The 27,216-nt window shown below is 40.0% G+C and overlaps 1 protein-coding gene across 1 annotated transcript in view; it reads left to right on the plus strand.

The window, feature by feature from the left end:
• Positions 1-27,216, plus strand: part of LOC124615987 (ejaculatory bulb-specific protein 3-like) — a 53,373-nt gene that overhangs the window by 24,357 nt on the left and 1,800 nt on the right. Inside the window, exon 2 of the mRNA XM_047144197.1 lies at positions 13,824-14,015. Coding sequence (XP_047000153.1) covers positions 13,824-14,015 — 192 coding nt within the window. The remainder of the gene's footprint in view (positions 1-13,823; positions 14,016-27,216) is intronic.

Consider the following 27,216-nt stretch of genomic DNA (forward strand, 5'->3'; position numbering starts at 1 on the left):
ATGGTGCCTGTAATAACCTTTTGCAAGAACTTAGTATCGAGAGCATGGATACTTTTGAAAACTTTTGCAGAATGCCCTCAAATGATCTGGAGTATTTGTTGATGTTAATAGCACCATATCAAAACGAGACACAAACTTCGGTACTGCTATTTCAGCAAAGGAACGTTTGCTAGTCACTCTATGATTTATAGCTACCGGTGAGCTACGAATAAAATAGGCATTTCATTTATTTATGTGAAACATATAACCAAAAAAAGTTTGAATTTTGAAATCTTTTCTTTGTAGGAGACTCATACAAGTCCCTAATGTACTTGTTCCATACTCCCGTCAGCACGATTTCTCTGATCGTACCCGATGTACGTAGAGCCATTTTTAACGCCTTGAAAAGGGAAAATTATTTGAAGGTATGTGAAAACACAACAATGAAATTAAATTTTTATTGAAATAAACTGCATTTTACAGAATGATATGCTTATAAAAATGTTTTTTTTTTTAAATGCTCATGAAATGGAAAGTGACAAGCTAAGTAAATAGAACATGTAATAATTACACATCGTCTTTTTCTAGACTCCTAAAACAACAAGTGAGTGGATGCAGGTGGCAAAGTGGTTGTGTCTTCAAGTTATGCTACTTTCTTTGTACTTCTTTTATAGATGTGTCGAATATCGACGAGATTTCATTTAATGCGCTCATCTTCTTCACTTTATCCTTGAAGTCTCGGTTATGCACGTTCTGTATTTTGGGGTAGCTCTCCACAGCTTCAATAAAATGAACGTATCCTGCTTCATCCATTCCCGTTTCTCCTCCATTTCTGAAATTTGTTTGCATATATAATACGTAAGATGGTTACATAAAATTAAGTCACCGCATTAAGTAAAATGTCAAATACGAGTGTTATGCAGACGACATAATTACCATAACTTGCGCTTCCTACTTGCAGGAAATAGAAATAAATCCTAAAAGCTGCAAGTTACTTGCAGATACTTCTTACGTGGTGTTCAGACTGGAAGCGAAAAACGTGCAGCAAGTCACTTCGGCAATAAATTGCTACAGTCGCAAGTCGACTTGGCGATATGTTTACACTCGCAAATTGCGCGGCAAGTTCCTCCGCGCAAGTAAATTGCTGCAATAACTTGCTAGTGTAAACCGAGCATACTCGAACGCCCCTGTCAGTGACATCTCCGCCTGCGACCAGATGAGTGGCAGCGCACTCGACAATACTACGGAGGCGGTCGTGACCTCCCCCCAGCGAGCGGGCGGCTCTCTGCCCCGGCGGCAGCTCTCTCCTGGCTCAGGGCAGGCTGCCTTGTCCCGTAGACAAACAGCGGACCCCGGCTTAAGACACATACTTGGAACACTTCCGTGGTGGCAAGTGAGGAAAGGTTTCCATCCTTCTGCTAGCGTATTGCTATGTTGGCTGTTGCCGTACCCCGATAAGCTGGTTCTGCTTCGCAGTGCTTGTAGGCTTTGTTTTGCTTCATAACGCATGACAACCTTTGTCTGTCTCTGTTGCAACTCACTTCCTCTCTGGCATACTTTCTGACCAAATACAGTCAATACGCTACATTGCCCTCCTTTTTATCAAGGCCCCATCCTTTGAGTCGAGCAAACTAGATTATCCTTTACATTAGAGTTCCTGTTTCACTTCTTAAGAATTATTCTAGTACTTGGTTTCCATAACCCTATCATTTAATGTTACATATTTCTACAGGGCTCCTTGCCCTGCTCCTTAACTCAAACACCATGAAACTTATTTTATTACTAGGCTTCTTGCACAATAATTTCCTTTTACCCCAAACTTACAAGCTAAAATGAATCAATTGTCCTTAATACTAGCCCCTTCTTTTGCTTTTATACTCTGGGTATCCAATCCACTGGAATCTGAATGACAGCTGGGTCCAAATTCAGTCTTGTGCTTTGTCTCCTATGAATCAAAACAAGGACTATGCTCAGCAGAACAAGTGTTGCCACAGTGGTTGGTATGGCAGTAGTCAACGTTGTGTCTTTCCGGTACTGATGCTCCTGATATAAATTTTGTATGCTGCAATAATGTTTCCAGGGAGACTCGTCCCTCCTGCTAGTTCAGAAGCATGTTTACAGACTGCATTAATTCCATCCCTAGAGTTTGATTTAACATGGTTAGATTTGCAGCAGGTAGCACTTCCATGGGTTCCTCTGACCAATACAAATTTGGTTGCGAAATATTCAGGTGAGTTATCCCTGAAATTGTAGTGGGCAGATGGAAAGTAGGCCCCCTTGTCTCACATACTGTTGCATTTAATGACCAACCACTCCCGTTTAAATCTAGCCTCATTGCTGACGTGAGCTTCCCATGCTTGAAACAACACGCTATTACTACTATCTTGTCAAAGGTGGAGTTCAACCATGGCACTTCAACCTGCTGAAAGTACAGCTCCAGCTCGATCACTTCTTTATTGCATTCTCTTCCCTCCATTTGTCCCATTAGCAATTTCACTGCACACAAATCTCACCTCTCTCTTATTACCATACATGGACAGATTGTGATTTCCCTTCAGTAGCATTTCTGTAACTGCTTCCTCCATTTCCACATATCTTCCCTTGTATTTTGCAGTTAATAATAGTCACTGTGTTTTTACTCTTACAAATTTCTTAAATATCCCCCACTTGACAAGATACGCATTAACTATGTAGCACTTGTAAAATGCTCATTTCCCTGCTACTGCTATAATTACAGAAATGGAAACTTTCATTTCATCAGTTCTCACTGATACTGTGACTGCCTTGAAATAAAAAGGTAAATTTGTGTATTTAGGTTCTAAAACCAACCCCAGCGCTCACAGTATTTCCCTCTATATCTTCCTCATATCTTCTAAATACAACTCTGGTGACAACAAGCTTTGCCCTAGCTGACCTCTTAGAGCCTGCTGCATAGGCTCCTGCAGTTCTGTTACTTTCCCTCATGCTTCCCAAACACTATCTAATACAGACTGCAACCATTCTATCATTACTGCTTCCCTATCTAAGACTTCTACTTTGGTTTGTAGTTCCCTGATAATCTGATTAACTGCCTGTTCTGCAGTTCTGGCACACCGCATTACTTCTCCAGTTAGTTGCTGTAGCAGTTGTGTGTCATTCAGTATGACCTTCTCTAAACTCGCAATCTGCTTAGTGTGACAATCACCCTTTGAATGTCTTCCTCATCAGCAGTGCCAAATATTGTTTTCATAAGCCAACCTCCAGCAGCAGTCCAAACCCTCTTCCTTCATGTATGTGGAATAACTCCCAATACCTGGATCCACACTCACTCCTTAACTTCTCATAAACTCAGTATCCTCTCCCATGTACCCTGACACTTCCTTTGAGTATCCTGTGCCTTTCTGTTCCCTGACAGAATTTGTTGAAAGCTTCTTCCGATCTTCTCACCTCGTTTTGCATCTCCCAAGCATTGAATAATACCTCTATCACCCACCAATGACTATTAATCACTACTTCTTCCTGCTTGGTGAGCGGTGCTCCCCCTTCTAGGGCTGGCTCTGTAACATTTCCACCCTGACAAAGATCAGTAGCCCTGCTATGAACTGCATCATCTTGCCTTGTCTGCACCTCACCTATGGGCAGGAATACCTATTACTTTCCTCCCCCTTAAATTCATTGCTGCTCTGCAGTTGCTTACACTAATTAAAATAAATCTATACCTAATCTTAAAAAATGTTAAATGAGTATCTCCTAGGTCTTAATCCATTTGGGTTCCTCATTACCACTTCATTCATAATGTCTTGTTTATCTTCTGATACCTTTCTTCTCACTGTCTCTTTTCAGTTGGCATCATCTATCGCTGGAACAACTTCCGGACTTGAAAAGGTTTCAACCACCCAACATGCACAGTTGTCATTATCATCAACAACTGAATTCTGACATTTAGTGCCAACATAGTCTCTACCACTTGGTCTGGCCCCTGGTACTTTGCAAAAAGCTTGTGTCTTTCTCTTCAGCATATACATAGTCAATAGCATCACCCACTGACCAACCATATACTGTGGCATTGTTGCAGTATGGCCCACTACTTCTTCCTGTTTCTCCAGCGCTTGTGTATTTGCCCTCTGTACTCTATTCCAGATTTTCTTAATCTCTTACAAATTCCTTAACAGACACTCCATTCTTCTCTTTCTTCATTTTCAATGTGTCAAATGGTGATGGCATTTTATGACCATATACTATGTCATATGGTGATAATCATGTATTCATATGCTGTTTTGAGTTGTAGGCAGAGACGACGTACTTCAAAAAACACACCAGTTAGTGTGATGTGAGTCAGTGACATATCCAAGCATCTTCCTGATTGTCCTATGTACTCTTTCAGTTCTTCCATTGGCTTGCGGATGGAGAGGACTCATCCTTAACTTCCTCATGCTCAGTAACTTATATAAATCCTGGAATAGATCTGACATGAAGTTCATTCCCTGGTTTGTTATTATTGTTTCAGTCACTCCAAACTTTGGTATCCAATTATTCACAAGTGCTTGTGACAAAGTTGCTTCCTCCTGGTTTGGCATCATGACTATTTCTACGTATCTAAAAACATGATCTATGATTGTGAGTACATGTTTATTCCCTGCAGGTATTTTACTGAATGGACCTAAAACATCAATCCTCAAGAATTTGAATGGTACCAATGCTTCAGGTAACCTCTGCAAGCACATACTGATTTATGTTTGTCTGCCTATTCCTAACCAATACCTTTCTGCTATTCTTCTTTGGTAGGTCTGTGACCTCCATGTCCTGCTAATATACGATCATGAGCTTCTTGTAGCACTCTGTTCCTTAGCTTCACTGGTAACACTACCTGCAGTCCGAACTTGGTTTCTCGCATAGCAACCCATTGCGCATACAAAATTGTGACTGCTTCAAATACTGCTTAAATCTGTCATCCTGTTCCTGTGCAACTTGCCATTCCTTATGCTCATCACCCCCAATAAGTAATACTGTTACTTTTTTTACTTAAGCCATCCACATTTCCATGCTTCTGACCTGGTTTATGCATGACTTCGAAATAAAATTCACTTAGTCTTACTGCCCATAGTGTCAACTTACTACAAGGATCCTTTAACCCCAACAACCATTTTAATGCTGTTACCAACATCGGACTAGATGTTAAAACTTCTTTTCACTCCTCAAAAGCATACAGGCACTGTTCTCTCCACACAAATTTAGTATCCTTTTATAACACTTGTGTCAAAGGTCTGGCAATATCCACAAATCCTTTTACAAACTAGCGGTAATAGTTTGTGACTCCTAAGAATGAATGCAACTCATTGTCGTATTCGAAATTCACATACTATGCCACATGATCTGTTACTACTATGCTGAATTATCTGTTATTACTCTAAACTTTTTACCATACAGATAACATTTCAAATATGGGATTCCATAAATAAGGCTTAACAGCTTTTTCTGCACTGAGGAATAATTTTTTTTTCTACCTCGTGTGACAACATGCAGCCAAGTGCATGGTTTGATGTATCACATGATAAAACAAATTCTATGTTAAAGTCCAGAAATACCAACATCGGACTAGATGTTAAAACTTCTTTTCACTCCTCAAAAGCATACAGGCACTGTTCTCTCCACACAAATTTAGTATCCTTTTATAACACTTGTGTCAAAGGTCTGGCAATATCCACAAATCCTTTTACAAACTAGCGGTAATAGTTTGTGACTCCTAAGAATGAATGCAACTCATTGTCGTATTCGAAATTCACATACAGCTCTAATTAATCTTGGATATGTCTTAACTCCATCTTTACTTATGATATGTCCTTAGTATGATATCTCTTCCATCACAAAATTACACTTTCCTGTACTCCGTGTTAACTTCACTGCTTTTAACCTTAGGAACACTTCCCTTACTAGCTGCACATGCTGTCACTGCTGTCACGTATCACTCCCTTAAATGATTACGTCATCAAGATACACTTGAGCATTGCTGTGGTTTTGGATCTCTGTTAAGGGAAACTCCCCATCACACCCCCTCTGATTTAGTGATAAGATGGGCCAGTGGATAGCCCATCAGACACTGAACACAGGTCAAACATGGAACAGGAAGAAAGTGTACTGCATTGTGAAAAAAGAAGCAAAATCAAAATAGTGAACAGTCCAAGTTCAATATGTGCAACATCGAGTGAACTGAAAGAATCACGGCTTTGTGGTTGTGTGAGCACAGTGTTGGACTGTGAAGAGGGATATCTGTGTTCAAATGTCCCTCATGGCCTCCCACGCCCCCTTTTTTTTTTTTTTAACAGGATTATGAACTGTCTGTTGGGTCTGTTTGCTGTATTCAAATTTGTGTCTGTGTCTTGGTGTACCGTTCGGCTGCAACAGCGAGGTGTAAGAAAGGGCGCTTCAGATGTATGTACCTCCTATTTTATATACGAGTACCACTTGTTTTGAATCTTGCTTTCCATTTTGGAAGTTTTGACTCTTGAATTCCTTTTGTAACATAGTTCACACCTGTTTATTTGTTGTTTTCCATTTCTGTGAGAGGTCTATGCAGCATCTCGCCCACTCTCACTATTAATCACATTTACTTGTGATGGTAGTACATTATTGCCACATAACTCTCATATTGCTTAACCAATGTATGGTATCACAATTGCCAAGGCTATAGAAGAAGTACAATCATGTCAGTGACTGGACAGGAAGTTCATAATTTTGTGAGAAAAAAAGTGGGTCCAGAGAGAGATCTGAAGACATATCTTCTGCTTTGCAGTCCAATACCGTGACTGCATAACCACAATGCCATGATTCTTGCAGTTTGCTTGATTTTATACATCTTGAGCTTGGACTGCTGACTGTTTCGATTTTGCTTCTTTCTACACAGTTCCGTACACTTTCTTCTTGTTTTCATGCTTGATTTGTGTTCAGTTTTTGACATGCTATTCATGGGCCATTTTACCACTAAATCTGAGGTGGATGCAATGTGGAGTTTCCCGTGGTAGTACTCCATCCAACAATCTGTGAAACATTGCAGGTGTACCTCTTAATCCGAATGGTATTCTTCCGAATTGGTAGTGTTCCCAGGGCACTAAAAATGGTGTTTTATACTGATCGTGCAGTGCAATCTCTATCTGGTGACAACCGCTCTTCAAATCCATTGTTGGAATGCATTGCTGTAAAGTATCTAAGGTTTCTGTGATGTTTGGCAAAGGGTAGGAGTCTGTTATATTATCACATTTAGATTTCTTTAAATTATCACAAAACCTAAATTTTCATGTTCCATCTGTTGATTTTTTTGGCACAATGACTGTTCCTGCTCCCCATGCACTATTACTTCCTTCAATAATTCCATCTTTCAGTTGTTGATTGACAAATTCCTCCAAAATTGGCTGTAAGTACCTAAGTATTATGTATGGTTTGCGGTAGACTGTGATTCATTTTCTGTTGGTATGTGGTGCTGTGTAATATCCGTTGCTGGTAGTGGCGCTTTTGGAAAAAAATAAGTTCTTAAATTCCAAAAGTAATTTCCCATCTACTTCCTATTACTTTCCTCTAGGTGCTTCATTTTTCCTCGTAATGCATTTTTAATGGTATCTGGCAATTGTCCATAGCTGATGACCCTCGTGTTATGTTCTTCTTCCTCCATAATATCCATTAGCGATTACCAACCCCTTTATTTATCCTATGTCCTCTGCACTAAACTTATCTATAGACATAGGTGCCTTCTTTTCACTATTTATTTCTTGGATGCATGCAGTACCTCTTTTAACTAAGCAATCCATCTAATCCAATACTTCATTCTCTTCTAACGGTTCCACCGCACACAAAAATCCTAGTGGCAAGCTAGACTCAACACTGGCTAAGAGTGATTTCCCAGTACCCAAGGGTACACAATCATGTGAATTGAGACTTAGTGTGATTATTTCCACTTGACAGATTCCCCTTGCAACATTGTTGCACCGGCAATGGCTTCACCTAACTAAAAAAATTTTCCATCAAGTACCTATCTGACGTTGCCAAAGATTGATTATGGCACAATGCTGATATAAGAAATCTAATTCTAGAATCGTGTCATAGCCCTCAATGACAAGTCACAAAATCTCTATACATTGTTCAAATTGAACCATATCCAGGCAAAAGTCTATGTCCACTGATCCTATTGGTGTGACATCTTTAGCACCCACCCCACACAACCTGTGCCGTGGTGGATCCCGTTGCTTACATTTCACCATATCACTACTGGCGACCGACACATGTGCCCCTGTGTCCAATAATATCCTGCAACTGTTTTTTCCTACTATTCCTCTCATCATACAATCCATCTCTGCACATGACTTTGTAGCATCCAATCTTACTGAGAATGACAGTAGGTGGATCTGGGGTTCCCACTGACGTTTAATACCTTATTATTCCCCAGTTCTCTACTTCTAAAACTATTAATTCCTCTTATTTTATTCAAATCCTACAGCCTCCTCAAATGCCCCATTCGTCCACATCTGAAACATTTTATACTACCTGGCAGATTAAAACTGTGTGCCGGACCAAGACTTGAACCCTTTGCCTTCCCCGGGCAAGTGCTCTACCAACTGAGCTACCCAAGCACGACTCACACCCCATCCTCACAGCCTTACTTCTGCCAGTACCTCGTCTCCTACCTTAATTACTCCACATCCCAGTCACAAATCAGTCTCCTCACACTCGGTAGCCAACCGCATTGCTGTGTGCAAATCTGTTGGACCCCCCCCCCCCCCCCTGTCCATGCACATCTTGACATTTCCATGTGCAACCGTCTTAAAAAAGCATCAAGCACCATCTGCTCAGCTTCTTGCAAAATAATTTCATCAACTGCAGCAGCCTGTCCTAATTCATAGGTACATCCATTAATTTCTCTTAACCTATCTGCAAATTGTTTCACAGTTTATTTCTCTTAGTTATTACCCCTAATTGTGCTCTATAGAGTCTGGCACTAGTTTGTTTTGTATATCTCTGAATTAACCCTTTTTTAAATCCTTCGAATGTTGTGGCTCCCTTAAAAGCTTCTGCATACCATATACAAGTTTTAGCTTCCCCTCTTAGTCTCCTTATCAGACAAGCCTTCCATCTCAGCCAGTTTTCCAAGGTCTCCCACATAGGCCTGCACATTCTTGGTTGCCCTACCAGAAAAAGGAGCAGTTAAACTTCTGACTGACAAATCTACACCACATTGTGACAATCGTGAGTGTACCAACTCTCCATTATTATCCACTGTTAAATGTGCTACCTTTTCTAACAATATGCATACTGCTTCCATCTCTGATGAACATTACATTTCTGGTTCTGTCAAAGCTTTGTTCTTGACAATACCCATTTTGAGAACTAACACTCACAAGACAAGAAAACAAAATACATTACCTTGATTATTACGTCTAATCATGAGCTATCTCGGCTCCTGGCATTGCCTAGCCATATGCCCCAATGATTAAATGTACAACATTTTATTGGAACTGATTCTGTACATGGAGCTGAGTGGCCATCAAAGTTACACTGTGCACAGCTAACAGACAATAATCAATCATGGCTTCCATTACCCCCAAAACTAGACAAATCCACTGGTTCTCTAATCACCAACATGACTGATGCTGTCATCTTAATATGGAAGGGAGGGTGTGAAACTGTTCATCCCACAAATTCCAATTATTCCCAGAGACCTTTACCTCACCTTCCAGAAATAGCAGTTTCCCCTGCGACCTGTATTTCTGCTTATTATAAATAAGGCACAGGAGCGCAGCTGCACAAATTCATTTGGCAGCTGCAGGACCGAAGACATAACTGTGCAAATGATTAGTTTCCTCACTGATCCAATACTCTCCAATTTGATGGGCATTTTTATCCATTCTCTGGCCTCTTGTATCTTCCCAACAGCCTGGATGGCAGTACTCGTAAAGCCATTACCCAAGAAGGAATCTACCAAACAACCCTCAGATTACAACTCCACTTGCAGTCCACCAGCATTATATGAGGTTTTAGAATACATAGCTCACAAATAGCTTATTAATTACTTAACATCAAGTAAACTTTTAGATGAACACCAGTGTGGCAGCACAACAACTGCTCTTACAAAAGTGAGTGAGTAACTGAAATAGTCTGTCAGACAAGAGGCAACTATTTTGTGCTTTTTGGATTTCAGGAATGCTTTTGACTCTGCCGACATTCTACTTGTGAAACTCTTAAAAGTATTTTTTTCTTCAAATGCTGCACAATAGCCCCACTCCTATCTTTACAACCTGCCAACAGCATGCAATGATGAGAATAAAAGGTTCACAATGGAGCAGTGTAGTACCAGGGGTCCCACAATGATCAGTACTGAGCCCATCAACTTACTCATTACACAATGACGAGCCAATTATTCTATTATCCTCTCCTGTTCCGAGTATCACTTATATTCGATGACCTTCAGTTATACTTAAGTGCAAGTTCAACAAACCTATGCAGAACACTCCAGTATGTCTACACTGATTTACTTCCTTTATCAGAGTGGGTGCTGAATTTTGGTTTGAAACTTACCTCATCTAAAATGCAAGCAATCTTTACCCACAAAAGATCATTACTCATCATTTCAGGGAACACATAACCTGTAATCCATAACAGATTTAATGATCAGTGATCAATAATGATAATCGGACCAATCAGTGATTGTCAGTAGTCAATGATGATGATCAGTGTTCAATGACGATCATTGGATTGTTCAAAGATGTGACAGTGATCCAAGATCGTCTCTCATCATTGTCTTCTGCAGTCCATTTAGCTTGCTCTGTCTTCCTTTTATTCTCTAAACAACAAAACATGTTGCACTATGACGGAATTATCCAAAGGAGATGGACGCTGATCTTATACTCAAGAAAAAGAGTTTTATGAATTGAGCATGTCAATAACATGCTGGTCCACCTCTAGCCCTTTTGCAAGCATTTATTCAGCTTGGCATTGATTAATAGAGTTGTAGGGTGTCATCCTGTGGAATATCATGCCAAATCCTCTCCAACTGGCATGTTAGATTGTCAAAATCTGGTGATGGTTTGAGGGCCCTGCCCACAATGCTCCAAATGTTCTCAGCTGTGGAGAGATCCGGTGACCTTGCTGCTAAGGCAGAGTTTGGCAAACATGAAGACAAGCAGTAGAAACTCTTGCCTTGTTGGGCCATATGGGTTACAGGTTATGGCTTAGTTTTATAGGTTGTAGGTTATTAGTTACATAGTGCCAGTAAGCATGCTGCATGTATTTTTATAAGTAGTACAGATAATTTAGATGCGGAAATATTGCATATAGAGCCTTATAGTGCTTGCAAAGTGCATGAAATCTTATTGTGGGTTGTGAGTGTTATTAGTTAAACGGTGCCAATAATCGATCTGGATCTATTTTAATAAGTATAACAGATAATTTAGAAGTCGAAATATTTAATATAAAGCCTCAATGTACTTGCAACATGTGTAAAATCATAAATATTTCTAGAAACAATATAAAGTTATTTTGATTGATTTTTTTAGAGGTCCGTAATTATACTTGGATATTATTTTAACCATGCAAGGGTGTGTGTGTGTGTGTGTGTGTGTGTGTGTGTGTGTGTGTGTGTGATGATGATGTCATCTCAAAGATTAATGACCTGCGTCACACTATTTAAACAAAGTGGGCTAGAAGTTAAAGTGTAAAGAAAGTGCATCAGAATCCCTATGTCCTTCCTACTTATTTGTTGTGTGTTTATCCTGGTCAGATGTAAGTGAGAGACTTGAGGCCCTATTCTGATCAGGCTAAATAAGCAACAAATAAAGAAATAAAGTTCCAGAGGGATATGAAAGATCCACCACAGTTTGACAGCCTTATTAGAAATCTGGTATGAAAGCAAAGTAAGCATTACAGCAAATTTAAACATAACCAGAGCCTCACCATCAAACAAAACTGAAAGAAATCAAAATTGTCATAAGTCGAGCCATGAATGATGCATTCCACAAATTTGAAAGTAAAATTGTCTATCCTGTGACAGAAGATCTTGAGAGGATTAGATCTTATGTTAAATAAGTAAATGGATCAGACATTCTGTGACGACAGTGGTATCGAAATGGAGAATGTCAGTGAGAAGGCTGAAAAACTAAACATTTCTTTCCAAACTATTTCACTGACGAAGATTATATTGTGGTTCCTCATTTAAATCCTCACATGAACATCAAAATGACACAGGCCTATGTCAAAATAAATGACCATGGAATGGAAAATCAACTGAAATCATTTAACAGAGAAAAGGCCACTGGACCTGATTGGACATAAATGTGATTCTACACTGATGATGCCGCAAAAGAATTGCACCTCATCTTACATGAGTTTACTATAGGTCACTGCAGGAGCAAATGGTTCCTAACCATTGGAAAAAGTGCAGGTCATTTCCACTTTCAAGAAGGGTCATCAAACAGATGCATGAAACTATAGGCCTATGTCGCTTGATGTACGTCTGTTATAGAGTTTTGTAACATGTTTCATGCTCACATATTATAACTTTTCCTGTGGCCAAACATCTAGTACTGTGAATAAATAGGCAGGAATACTGTATCCATTATTGTATGACTATACCAATGTGGAACAATCATTGGATCCATTCGCATACATAAAAAAACCAGGAGTATGCATACAGAGTGATTTAAACTGGAATGGTCACATGAAGCTAATCACAGGTACTGCAGATGTCCGATGGAGATTCATTGGAAGAATCCTCAGGAAGTGTAGTCCACCCACAATGGACATAGTTTTCAAAATCTTCATTTGGCCAATAATTATGTATTGATCATCAGTATGGGATATGTACCAGATGGGATGGGTAGGAGAAACAGAGAAGAAACATAGAAGAGCAGCCTGTTTCGTTACAGGGTCATTTAGTAACTATGTAAACATCACGGAGATGCTCAGCCAACTTCTGTGGATGATAGCTGCAAGATAGGTGTTTTGCTTCATGGTGTGGCTTACTTCTAAAACTCCAAGAGTGTACATTCCTAGAAGAGTCAATGAGTATATTGCTTCCTCCTACCTCCAAAGAAATCTTGAATGTCAAAGGAGAGGGATTAGACCCCACACAGAGGCTTACCGACAATCATTCTTCCCATCAACCATTCATGACTAGAAAGCAAATGGGAGAAGTTACAGTAGTATGCACAGTACCCTTTGCCACTTACTTTAATGTAGCTTGCAGAGTATAAATATAGACGTAGATTATTTCTTGCAGGACAATTCAATAGCACACACAAATGTGTCTATGACAGTGTTGCAAGTTGTTTTTGATGATAGGAACTATCTCATCCAGCAGACACATACTGCAATAGCCAGTTGCAGTATTGGACTTCTAGAAGCTCAGTTTCATTTGGATCACTGTCCCTGTCTGTTTAATTCTGAATAATATTACATTTTTTTATTCTTGGAAGTGTTTTATTTTATTACCTTAATGCTTGTTTTTCATTTTCTCTGTAACAGACTTGAAGATTTTACTATAGCAGGTGGTAATGGTAATTCATCTTCTGACTGCAGCTTGTTCTCTGAATTAGGGAAGTAACTTTAATCGCAGAAGTTATCTATCCCTTAACTTTACATCTAATTTTCCATTTACATCCCCATTACATAAATTTCTCCCCAGCATTTTCTCTACAATTTATTTCTAAATTCCAAGGCAGAATTAGTATTCATGATTCAGTATAATTTTATTGTCAACATTTGACCATTATGGTCAAATGAATCAGACTATTGGTTTTACAGCTTAATCACTGCAGATTGTTTGATACTAAAACAAACTGTATATGAGGCCTCAGTTTTGACATATCATTTTATCCTTGCTGCAGCCTGTATGGTGACTGTGACATCAGCAGCACCTCAGAGATGTTCTTCCATAGCAGCAAATGATAAGAAATACACCACACGCTATGACAGCATCGATATTGACAGCATCCTGAAGAGCGACCGCCTGCTGAGGAGCTACATGGACTGCCTGATGGATCGTGGACCCTGCACTCAAGAGGGCTGCCTCCTCAAAGGTAAGCTATTGTTAGTTTAATTATTTGCATGTCCCATGCATGCATTACATTTGTGACAGCATGATATGCTGTGGAAAGCGTCAGTGGGTTTACAAATATTTTACTGTTTCTCAATGAAAATTAGGCTACTTGAGACATTCATCCATTCCAAAAATTACCTATCGAGTAAAAATTGTTGTTGAGCAGAAATGATTCCAGTTTGTTTTGAAAAATAATTTTCAGGTTCTGCCATTGCCTTTAATTCAAAGTAATGCGGTAAAATATTACAGCTGCAAACTTCACTCCTTTCTACTCAAAATCAAGCTTAGGTTGTGGAGAGTCATGGCCATTTTCGTTCCTTGTCTTACATTCATGAATGAATGTGACTGTTATTTTCAAATTGTGATGTGTCCTTCACAACAATTTCATAAGAAAGTAAACTTGTTGTGAGGCTATGTGTGCCTAATACTTCATGTCTGTGTGTAAAATTGTTCTAGCAAATTATTCCCTATGACATTAATGAATGAATGTGAGCTAAATAATCCAGCATTGTGATCCTTTCATGAACAAAATCATTAACGACATGCAAAGAAAGTGTTGCTGAACTGGAGAGTTCAAAAAGATCTATAATACATAATTTTCAATTCTACTTCTGATCAAAACATACTATCAAGAATGTTTAACATTCATTTTTATATATTTCATTTCCCCTGTTATTAATGACGATATATTCAGTCTTGTATAGAACTGAACGAACTGTTCTTTTATGTTTAGTGATAGACCAGTTATTATGAATTAATGAGTATTTTACCAAATCTTTCATTTATTTTTATTTTTATATCTCTTGTCTTGTATAGAATTGAAGAACTGTTCTTTTAAGTGAAGTAATAGATCAGTTATCATGAATGAATCAGTATTTTACCAAATCTTTCATTTATTATTTTTTCTATTTTTTATATCTCTTGAGCATGATTATGATGCTTGTGTTATCTGCAAAAAAAAAAAAAACTATACATGCTTTACAGTGTAAGACTGAAGGCCATTCACGCATAGCAAAAACAAGCAGTCCCAGTACTGAACTCTGTGCAGGGACAGAAATAATTACCACCACTCAGTAAAATAATCTGCAGTCATGTGTGAGAGTTGCGTTTGCGCGTGTGTGTGTGTGTGTGTGTGTGTGTGTGTGTGTGTGTGTGTGTGTGTGTGTGTGTGTCAGCATCTCCACTTTATAGTGAGTAGCAACTTTCCTTCTCTAATATTGTTACACATTTCTTTATTTATTTATTTATCCTTATGCCATTCCGTACAACAGTATCTGACATGTCAGACGAAAACTACATGAGCTAACCAACATGACCCTTCCTTTTATATAAGTTACATATTAAGTGAATCACTTATGCATTGTACCTTGAAAAATCAGAAACTTTAAATTTCTCCAGTTGCGATTAGCATACTCAAAGGTCTTATGAAACTAACTTACAAAAAAGTGATAACTGAATATAATAGGTGACATTCAAGGATGTTAAAAACGTAAGTGAACATTAAGAGTATGAAATGAAAAGCTACTAGAAAGAAAACATGAAGAAAGAAATGTAAGGAAAATCTTTAGCAGAAGAAAGGATGGTTAATGGCACATGTAGAGATATGAAACTGAATGATCATGTAGACTCAGATAGAGGTAAGATAGTTGGCAGACTTCAGCTAGTCAGCAGGATACTGGGAAGATGCAGTCAGACTACAAAGGAGACTGCAAACAAATCGTGTTTCTGTCCCGTCTTAGAATATTACTCAAGTGTGTGGACCTAATACCAAAAAGAACTAACAGGGGATATTGAATGTATACAGAGAAGGGCAGCACATGTGGTCACATACTTTTATGACTCCTGAGTGTCACAGAAATTTTGAAAAACCTGAACTTGAAGACATTAAAAAGATAGATGCCAATTGTCTCACTAAAACCTACTTACAAAGCTTCAAGATTAGATGTACTTTCATTCCAGTTGATCCATAGCAAGGAAAACCTCCAGGATGTAGAATGTGTCAGAAAACAATGAAACACAATAAATATTTACAAAGAAAAACAGATCTGCTAATGTGCCATCCACAGATCCCAAGTGAAATGGACCTCATGGATATTTTCATTTAAAAGGTGTTAACACATGTCACAAAATAAGTAAATATTCAATGCACATAGGTGCATATGATAATTAATTCTTAGGCTGTTGTAGCCACACAGCATCAGATAGAGAAATCATTTTCAATACTTACATACAGTGATTGCATTACTGCACTGAAGTTGTACACAATGCAGATTGCATGTAATACTTGTATTACTTGATGTTATTAACATATACACATCAGTTGATTCTGCTAAGAAACTCACCAGTGGAGTAAAGAGTTTCCTGCAAGCTCCTCTCAAACTTGCATTTATTAGTACCATATTTACTCGAATCTAAGCTGCACTCGAATCTAAGCCGCAACTGAAAAATGAGACTCGAAATTAAGGAAAAAAAATTTTCCCGAATCTAAGCCGCACCTGAAATTTGAGACTCGAAATTCCAAGGGACAGAAAAGTTTTAGGCTGCACATCCAAATCAAAACAAAGTTGGTCCACTGTAATATGAGACACAATTTAGGTCGAATGAATGACTATACAGCTACAGTAGTTTGGTTCGAGTCTTAAGCTTAGCAGTTAAGCTTTACCATGTAGCCATTGTTATGCGTCAGGTGCTCCGTCCGTATTTATTCGGGTACCATTCCTTTTTCATGTGCTTCGTCTGGTTTGAATTGCTTATTCTTCTTTGATCTGGTAAGTGCCGTTCTCTTTGTTATAGATGTTTACTTCACTCTAAGCTGAAGATGCATTACTGTACTGTGTCATGCATTGTTTGTCGCATTCTGATAGTGAGTGTTTACAACCTGTTGCCGCTCGCGGCGTGGCTTGCTTTTGTGCGCGCTACCGCCGCTTACAATAAGAAAAAAGAAAAAAAATTAAAAAAAAAGGAATCGTCTCATTAGCGAAACAATGGCAAGAGACTGCTTGCAATTTGCTGTTACTTACACTGCTGCTTTCTTTGATAATGATCAACAAGAACCAAATAATAGACTGCGTATGATAGATGTTCTGAACGAGAGTATAGCGAAAATTTTTCTCCGGTTGAAAATCTTTGCAGACGCCTCTGTAGTACATTACATTCTGCACAGAAATTGGTAATCTTAGATTTAAAAATCTTGTCAATTGTCGTGCTTCATTTCTGACTGTATCACTATTAGGCATAAGAACAATACGCATATAAACATGGCGTGATATGTGTATTATTCCGCGTTTGCTGTTGTCTTACTCTAGTTTTGTAGTTTATTATGCAGACAGGATTTAAATGAGATAGCAGCAAACACGAAAGAATACATGGCAAAATGTTTATATTTGTACGGTATTATTCTTATGGTGAAAAGAATACTGCATGCGATTCACAATTCATAAAAGTTCTTATTAGCAGCGATCTCTTGTCACAGGTAGGAAAAAATTCAGAACGTAGATTTGGCCATATTGACAAACAACCCAAACAATCTTGCCAGTTGGATTTTCATAGTATGTTGAAATGCTGCTGCATTCGAAGATGAACAATAAGGAATTTGTATTTACTTCGTTGGATAATGTATGAAAATGCAGTGGTCGAAACTCGGGGCGGTGAAAAAAAAAGCTCGTCTTCCACGTTTTTTAATTTAACGAGGCAGAGGTTTTGTCGCCAGTATTTATCTTTGTGCCTGCAAAGCATGCCTGTGTAGCGCTACATAATTCGACTGCAGAAGTTAGTTGTGGCGGCACCTACCAACATTTTTCAGAACTTCCGCTTACTTTGCACTCGATTCTAAGCCGCAGGCGGGTTTTTGGATTACAAAAACCGGAAAAAAAGTGCGGCTTAGATTCGAGTAAATATGGTATTTAAACTTTTCATGGTTGCAAGCAAATTATTGAAAAAGTGTGTTCCTGATTATGGGACACATTTCTGGACCAAAGTGAGTCACTCTAAATCTTTGTAAAAATTACTCTTATTTCTGGTACTGATTCCTTGAATTCGGATGTTGGTTTGGAAAAGAGAGATATTTTAAATTACAAATTTCGTTAAGGAATAAATATATTGGGAAGCAGTACTTCATGTCTCCATTTCCTTAAAGATGTCTCTGCAGTATGTCCATCAGTTCACACCACAAATAATTTGTATTACACATTTTTTCAGATAATAACTTTAGCTTGGCTTTAATGAGTTACCTAAAAAGAGTCCTGTGTGACATTATGGAATGAAAGTATGCAAAATAAGCTGGATTTTTTTTTATATCACCTTTATCTGACAACATTTGTATACTCAGTGGAGATCCGTTCAGATGCTTCAGGAGTTCTGTGGTATGCACCTCCCTGTTGATTTATTACCAAGTTGTAATAGCAAAAATTTTACACTCTCAACTTATTCTATCTGTTTGTTTTTTAGGCATAAAAGGATGATTTTTTACCACAACTCTAGGTATTGATCGATGCGAGGATATGGAACATAAAAGATCTAATGAACTTATGTCCAGAAATGCATTGTTTCCATACTAGAGACCCTTTACACCCTTTATTCAACCATACGTTGTTACAGAGACTCCGGTCTAATATGTGATGTACCATGCAGCCACAGTTATAGTACGAGGGCAGTTCAATAAGTAATGCAACACATTTTTTTTCTCGGCCAATTTTGGTTGAAAAAACCGGAAATTTCTTGTGGAATATTTTCAAACATTCCCGCTTCGTCTCGTATAGTTTCATTGACTTCCGACAGGTGGCAGCGCTATACGGAGCTGTTAAAATGGCGTCTGTAACAGATGTGCGTTGCAAACAACGGGCAGTGATCGAGTTTCTTTTGGCGGAAAACCAGGGCATCTCAGATATTCATAGGCGCTTGCAGAATGTCTACGGTGATCTGGCAGTGGACAAAAGCACGGTGAGTCGTTGGGCAAAGCGTGTGTCATCATCACCGCAAGGTCAAGCAAGACTGTCTGATCTCCCGCATGCGGGCCGGCCGTGCACAGCTGTGACTCCTGCAATGGCGGAGCGTGCGAACACACTCGTTCGAGATGATCGGCGGATCACCATTAAACAACTCAGTGCTCAACTTGACATCTCTGTTGGTAGTGCTGTCACAATTGTTCACCAGTTGGGATATTCAAAGGTTTGTTCCCGCTGGGTCCCTCGTTGTCTAACCGAACACCATAAAGAGCAAAGGAGAACCATCTGTGCGGAATTGCTTGCTCGTCATGTGGCTGAGGGTGACAATTTCTTGTCAAAGATTGTTACAGGTGATGAAACATGGGTTCATCACTTCGAACCTGAAACAAAACGGCAATCAATGGAGTGGCGCCACACCCACTCACCTACCAAGAAAAAGTTTAAAGCCATACCCTCAGCCGGTAAAGTCATGGTTACAATCTTCTGGGACGCTGAAGGGGTTATTCTGTTCGATGTCCTTCCCCATGGTCAAATGATCAACTCTGAAGTGTATTGTGCTACTCTTCAGAAATTGAAGAAAGGACTTCAGCGTGTTCTTAGGCACAAAAATCAGAACGAACTTCTCCTTCTTCATGACAACGCAAGACTTCACACAAGTCTTTGCACCCGAGAGGAGCTCACAAAACTTCAGTGGACTGTTCTTCCTCATGCACCCTACAGCCCCGATCACGCACCGTCGGATTTCCATATGTTTGGCCCAATGAAGGACGCAATCCGTGGGAGGCACTACGTGGATGATGCACTACGAGGATGATGAAGAAGTTATTGATGCAGCACGACGTTGGCTCCAACATCGACCAGTGGAATGGTACCGTGCAGGCATACAGGCCCTCATTTCAAGGTGGCATAAGGCCGTAGCATTGAATGGAGACTACATTGAAAAATAGTGTTGTGTAGCTAAAAGATTGGGGAATAACCTGGTGTATTTCAATGCTGAATAAAACAACCCCTGTTTCAGAAAAAAAATGTGTTGCATTACTTATTGAACTGCCCTCGTATATATTGAATGTACTGAAAATCGTTTCAATGTTCCTAAATGTGTACGTGTATGTGCTGTAGCATGTTCTGCCTCACAACTTCACATCGGTCATGCTGCATCCGAACAGTGTCAAAGGCAGCATGAATATGCTGCCCCAGTGTCTCTGCATCTGTAATGGTCTCTGCATACATGATACTTCTGAGATGGCCCCATAACCAGTAATTGCATGGGTTGAGATCCAGTGAACGAGCAGGCCATGCAACTGGAGCCGCTCGTCTGATCCATAAATCAGGGAAGAGATGACTGAGATGGATCCAGACATTAATGGCAAAGTGGTCTGGAGCACCGTCATGTAGCAGCCACATAACCCTCTGAATCATCAGCAGGGAAGGCAACGTCATCCACAAGAAATGCCAATAGTTCCGGTCTCTTAGACAACATGGAAGGAAGAGTGTCTCAAAATACGGCCGCTAATTATCCCGGCCCACACATTCTGGCTCCACTGATGCTGATGATTCACTGTCACCATACCATGGATGTTCTGCATAACACCCCACAGATGACTGTTATGGAAGCTGAAGGTACCACACCACATATAGGTGGCCTCATCTGTGAATAGCATGGAGGACACAAATCCCAGAATCATGCTTGCCTGGTGAAGAAACTAGTAACAAAACTGCTTCCTATGTGGCATATCTGTTGCTAGTAAGCCTTGCACACACTGTAAGTGATTAGAGTAGTAGCAGTTGTCATGAAGGATGTACTACATGGTCGTCTGGCTCACATGTACTGGCCAGCCAACTACCTCGTACGGACATGGTGGTCACCTTCCACAGTGTTAATCACATATTCCTCCAAGTCTAGTGTCCAAATATTTCGGGTACATCCTTCATGATTTCCTGCTTCCTGAAATGACCCTGTATCAGACAAGTGGCAAAACACTGTTGCAAGCATTGAATGCTGTGGTTGTTGTCAGTGGCGATAGGGTCCCCCTGCCTGCCACTCATTGCCATTTGCCTTTCCATAAGTAAACACCACGTCAGCAATCTCTTGATTCAAATACGGAACCATTGTGTACAATGCTGTATCACATCCACTATAATGTGAGTCAGCAAGAGAAGTGAATTACTATGGCAGGAGAGGGCATGAAGGCATGACATATGAGGAACAGTACCACCCTCTAGGAGGAAACCATACATATTATAACTGTGGCTGCATGGTACAGCACATATTAGACCACAGTCTCTGTAACAAAGAATGACTGAATAAATGGTCTCTGGCATGGAAACCATGCATTTCTGGACGTAAATTCATTAGACCTTTTTTGTTTTGTATCCCGCCATTGATCAACCCCTAGAGTTTGTAAATGGTTGGAAGAAATCAGCCCGCCCTGGCCAGAGACCTCTTAAAAGTTCTGAACTGCAATGAGTGTGCTTTTTCAGTGTTTAGTGATAAAGAATTGGCAAGGAATTATTTATTAATGTCAATAAAAATTCCATTAAATGATATTTCTAAGACCACACTTGATTTATTATTTATTGCAGTGTTTGCATCATTGCAAAGAAAATTAACTTGACTTCTGCCAATGTTTCTGAGGATAGGTCAGTGACATACACAAGTAAAAGTAAGGTCTTTAAGATCGAATCTTGTGGGACACCATGTGTAACTAGGTCTGATGGCTCAGTACACTTGTCTTTCCTACTGACATCCTTGTCTTCTGTCAGAGATATAGGATTTTTAACAATTCTGCAGCACAGTAATATTCTAATTTACTCAACAGAATACTGTGATTTACATAGCCAAATGCCTCTGACAGATCACAAAACATACCAGTAGTTTGTAATTCATTGTCCAGTGAATTGAGTACATTCTTGTTAAATGTGTAGATAGCCATCTCAATATCAGAACCGTTTATAAATCCAAATGGTGATTCAGACAATATATTATTTGTTGTCAGATCTTTAACAAACATATGGTATATTATCTTTTCTAAATTTTTTGAGAATGCTGGAAAAAGTTTAACTGAATGGAAATTTCTTGGTATTTCTTTATCTCCTTTCTTAAACAAAGGCTTAACTTCAGCATATTTCAACTGTTCAGGAAATGTTCTGATAATTGACCTGTTACACAAATCACTTAAAATGTTACTAAACTCAGAAGCACACTCTTTAATTAACTTTGTTGATATATTATCATAACCACTAGAATGTTCTGTTTTTACAGATTTTATGGCTGACATTACTTCTACTGGCATAGTGAAGGGCATATTCATATCACTGAAGTTACTTGTAATGACTGATCTGTTATGTCCATGGCAGCATGTACTGAACCCCGCAACCACATATTTTCTATAACAGTTATGAAATGCTCATTAAAATGTTTATTCTCTTCCTTCACTAAATTCCATATTGTCTTTATTATGTTATCTGATGGGATTATATCTGTTTTTAATGCATTTGCTTTGCTGTCACTACTATTATCTTTAATGTTTTGCAGCATGTCTTGTATGTAATGAACTGTAGCATCAACAGTAGAGCTATTTGAGACTGACTGATAAGAGTTTCCTTTTTGAGACAAACTGCCTGTTGGCTTCTGTCTCAGGTTCTTCAGCCAACATTTGTCAATGATTTTTCTGACATTTTGCCAGCATGAGTGGCTGGATCATCAAAGTTTCACCCTCTATTGCTGGTGGTAGACTTGAGCCGAGTTCACATCCGCAGACTATATGTACATGGCACGCCGATGTTCAAGGGCTTTTCCGCGGTCATTTCAGCTGTGGTTCTCCTCTTGCTACCAACAACGGACATTCGATGCAGCATGAGAAGCCAGAATCCATTTACCTTGAGGCTTTCTTCTTTCTCGTTAAAGCTGTTCTCGTGTTTGTGTATTTCTATAGCTTCTCAACAAGCGGGTGTGATAGCTCTTCTCTACGGCTGCTTGCTGCAGCACAGGTAGCCAGGTTTCATTTATCTTGAGTCTTTCTTCTTTCTCGTTGGAGCTATTCTTATGTTTGTGTATTTCTATAGCCTCTCAAGAAGCGAGTGTGACAGCTCTTATCTATAGCCAGAACTTACACGTCGGCAAATTTTACTATGTAGTTGGTCTCACACAACACATGCTCTGCCACAGCCGATTTCTCCACCTGCCCCAACTTGCAATGTCACTTACGTTCTGTGATCCTGGTGCTGATTAATTGCCCTGTCATTCCAAAGTAGGCTTTTCCACATGTGCATGGTATGCGATATATTACCGGCATTGCAAGTGGGTCCATTTTATCCTTTGCCAATACGAGACCTTCTTTGTCAGTTTATAAACAGCCTTTATACTATGTTTGCGCAATATATGGCTGATTCTGTCTGTCACTCTGGGAGTGTATGGCATATCTTTTTCTGATGTATCACTTCACTGAGTGTTTGACTCAGTTATAACTCTAATGTAACTTGAGTACCTGTTGATCCTCAGAACACTTTCCAGATGCATTTCATATCTGAGGTGCTGCAGCTTACATATTCAACTTGCTCGCATTATGAATGCATTAATCATGCCTCTTTTCTGGATCAGGTGGTGATCTGATAGCTTGTGCAGGTATCGGTCCTTGTGTGTTGGCTTTCTATACATGCTGTGTCTCGGTTTTTCATTATCCCTTGTAACCAGCATATCTAGAAATGGTAGTTTTTTGTTCTTTTCTACTTCCTTGGTAAATTTTATGTTGGCATGGAGGCTGTTCAAGTGTCTTAGGAAGTCACTGAGCTGTTCCTCCCCATGGCTCCAAACAACAAAGATGTCATCGATGTATATTTACCACATATTAGGTTTACAAGGTGCTAAGTCCAGCGGCTGTGCTTCGAAATGTTCCATGAAGAGATTGGCCACCAATGGACTAAGAGGGCTAAACATAGTGACGCTTTCCAGCTGTTTGTAGAAGTTACCGTTCCACATGAAATATCTTGTGGTGAGGCATTCATGAAAGAGCTATGCAATGTCTTGTGGGAAAATGGAACCGATGTGCCCCATAGAGTCACTGAGGGGCACTTTCATAAACAAACAAAACAACACCAAAACTGTAATTCTTCAGACTTTCCAGGCAAGCCTTTGTCATGTTGAATAATCGGGTTTCTGCCTATTATTCGCATCTTTCCTGGATAATATTTCAATTGTGTGGCTCACAGTCTTCTTCAGGTGCTGTCTGATACTGATTCCAGTGTGGACTGAGTCCGGTATTTATGCCTATGCTGTGCTAGGTGGTCCCTCTGCAGTCCACACTGCATCCAGCTTGCTATCTGTAGTGTGTGCTGACCAATAGCAGCAGCTAAAGTGTTTTCTTCCAGTTGCGGCTGTTCCAAATGCTGTGAATGTACTTAGTGTTTATCCTCCATTGTCAATACTGCTGAATTAAGTTCTGTAGGACATACAACCTGTGCTAGACTTTCTATCTTCTGACTGTCATCATTTAAGTCCTTTTGTGATTTAGGGCATTCTATTACTGTGGTGTGGCATGTTAGACACTCCGTCTGCAGACCTTGTCTCCCAGGAATGGCTGCAGTGTTATATTCAGGCTGACAGTGTTCAAATTGCTGCTCACAACTCAGAAGAACATCCTTAGGTATTGAGTCTGTTGTCTGAAGTACCATTTCATTTCATGCGCATCCTTTGTTACCTGTACTGGGCTGTCATCTCTAACTCCATCCTGATACTTTGTCCCTTTGGGTCTTGATGTTTCCACCTTTGCTTTTTCAGAAGATCGAGCACCGGGTTCCAAGCCGAGCTCAGCTGGAAATCAGTGTCCAGTTAATGATATTCTTTGCGACTTTTATCTGAATAGATTCTTTAATGATGCTGTCCCAGTATCTCAATGCTTGTGTTAAAATCTGGGCATCATTATATTTCATAGAATAGTTGCCTGTCTCAGTCTTGTGTGCCTTTGCTGCTCTTTGCACCCAATGTCAGTGGCCATGGTTGTCTGCCCAATGTATGCAATAACACATTCACATGGTACGTGGTAAATGCCTGGCTTCTTAGATGCAGATCATCCTCCACACATCCTGTCAGACCCTTAATCTTGGTGGGTGGATGGAATATGCTTTTCATTTTATGTCTGAGGAAAAATGAAATGAAATGATCATATGGCATTTATTGGCCGAGATATCCCCTATGCGGTTCAGCCACCGTACTGGAAGTCTTTTTAGTTACCGCCAATTTGGTGACTTGCATGTCAATGATGTTGAAAATGATGATGAAGGACACACAACATCCAATCCGCTGCCAGGAATTGAACCCAGGCCCCCTTGCATTGTAGGCAGTAATTCTACCACTGCATTATGTAGGAGGACTTGATTTTGGCAGAAATCGGCCCAACATATGGCAAATATGCAACCTTCTGCATTCCTTCTTGTATCTCTTCAGGAACCTCTGGTGGGGAAACTGGACACAGTGTCTTTTGAACATCTCGAGAAGAGTATCCATTTTTGTAGAACACCGATTGTAGATGTTCTGTCTCCATTGCCAAATTATCAGGATCTGACAGAGTTCGTGCATGGTGAACCAGAGTTCTGACTACACCACTTTTTTGTGCCAGGTGGTGGCAACTGCTGGCTTGCACATACAAGTGAGTGTGAGTGGGTTTGCAGTACACATTGTGACTGAAGGTACCATCTGCCTTCCTTTTAACTAGTACATCTAGGAAAGGGAGTAGTCCATTTCCAGTTCCACGGTTAGGTTGATTCAAGAAAGCATCGAGCTTTTCCTTCCCATGGGGCCATATGACAAAGCTGTCATCCACATACCTAAAAAAGCATTTCAGTTGATCTGGGGCTGATGTAAGTGCCTCCTCTTCAAATCTTTCCATACTGAGAGTGGCCATCACCAGTGAGAGAGGGCTGCCCATTGCCACCCCTTCTGTTTGCTCATAGAATTAACCCCCATTAAAGAACTACCTCAAGGTCAATATGTGACTGAATAAGCCCAGGAGAGCACCACTGACCTTCTCTCACATCAGCTGAAGAGGGAAACCACGTCTAAACTGATCTGTAGCTGCCTAAGGCATTGTAGGACATCCTCTGAGTTGCCAAGGTGATGGGCACTCATCCCCATATACGGCAAAAGCGTCTTGTTATAGTGTTGAGCAGTGAGGTAAATGGCTGCATCAATATTGCTAACTATTGGATGCAGAGGAACCCCTTCCTTGAGCACCCTAAACAGGCCATAAAGTCTGGGTGGTACTGGTGCTTTAGCCCTTAGTTGCTTAACAATCTTTTCTGGAAGGCTGGTTTCTTTAGATGAGCCCTGGTCTTCTTGTCCACCTTGTCTGTGGGTCTCTTTCTACTGGTCTATATGCCAGGTCATCCAGAAGTTGTCACACCCTACTGTCATAATCTGCCTTCTGTAGGACAACGATAGTATTTCCCTTACCCGCCTTATCTGCTGGTAACATCACAATGCTGTCATATAGGTTTTTGAGGGCCAACCTCTCGTCACCGGGTGTTTGATTTGGGCACCTTGGTTTTGGTGAGTGCCTACATGACTCTCGTTGGACTTATTCAGCCTCACTGGCAGGAAATTTCAGGGCCACCTGCTCCACTGCACTGACAAAGGCCACAAAAAGAACATTTCCGGGGATAACTGCAAAATTAAGACCCTTTCTCAATACTTTCAAGGTGGTCGTGTTGAAATCCTTCTCACACAGGTTGACAAGCATGCGAGCATCCTTGTTCTGCTATGCTTTGTTGTTAAGACGTTCAAACCTGGCTAGCTGACAGGACACCAATTTCTTCCTTGTGCACTTCACTAGGGCCCAGGACATGCCATCAACTGGGTCCCAGTCTTGTCTGGTTAGAGAATTTGCTTTAACAAGGGGCCGCACCAGCAACTCTCTGGACGTCACATCAGTTGGTTGCACATGTCACGTACTCTCTCCCTGACGAATGCTAAGCTCGCTTGATGTTTAATTCTGTCGGCCACTCTGGAATTGATGTGATGTTTAATTCTAACAGATACTGGAGCCATGTCCTCTTCTTGGCATCACAGTAGGAAACAGGGAGAACTGAGCAGTCTCCCCTTCCTTTGTCAAAGCTTGTCCAGCTTTCTAATATTTAGATACATTTCCTCCCCGTAGAGTCTTCTAATGTAATTCTTCAGGCTTTCCTGGTGAGGTATTGTCATGTTGCAGTTCATAGTAGCTTAATCTGTACATTGTATTAATA

This window comes from Schistocerca americana, chromosome 5, assembly GCF_021461395.2.
Source record: "Schistocerca americana isolate TAMUIC-IGC-003095 chromosome 5, iqSchAmer2.1, whole genome shotgun sequence".
In the NCBI taxonomy this organism is placed as follows: Eukaryota; Metazoa; Arthropoda; class Insecta; order Orthoptera; family Acrididae; genus Schistocerca; species Schistocerca americana.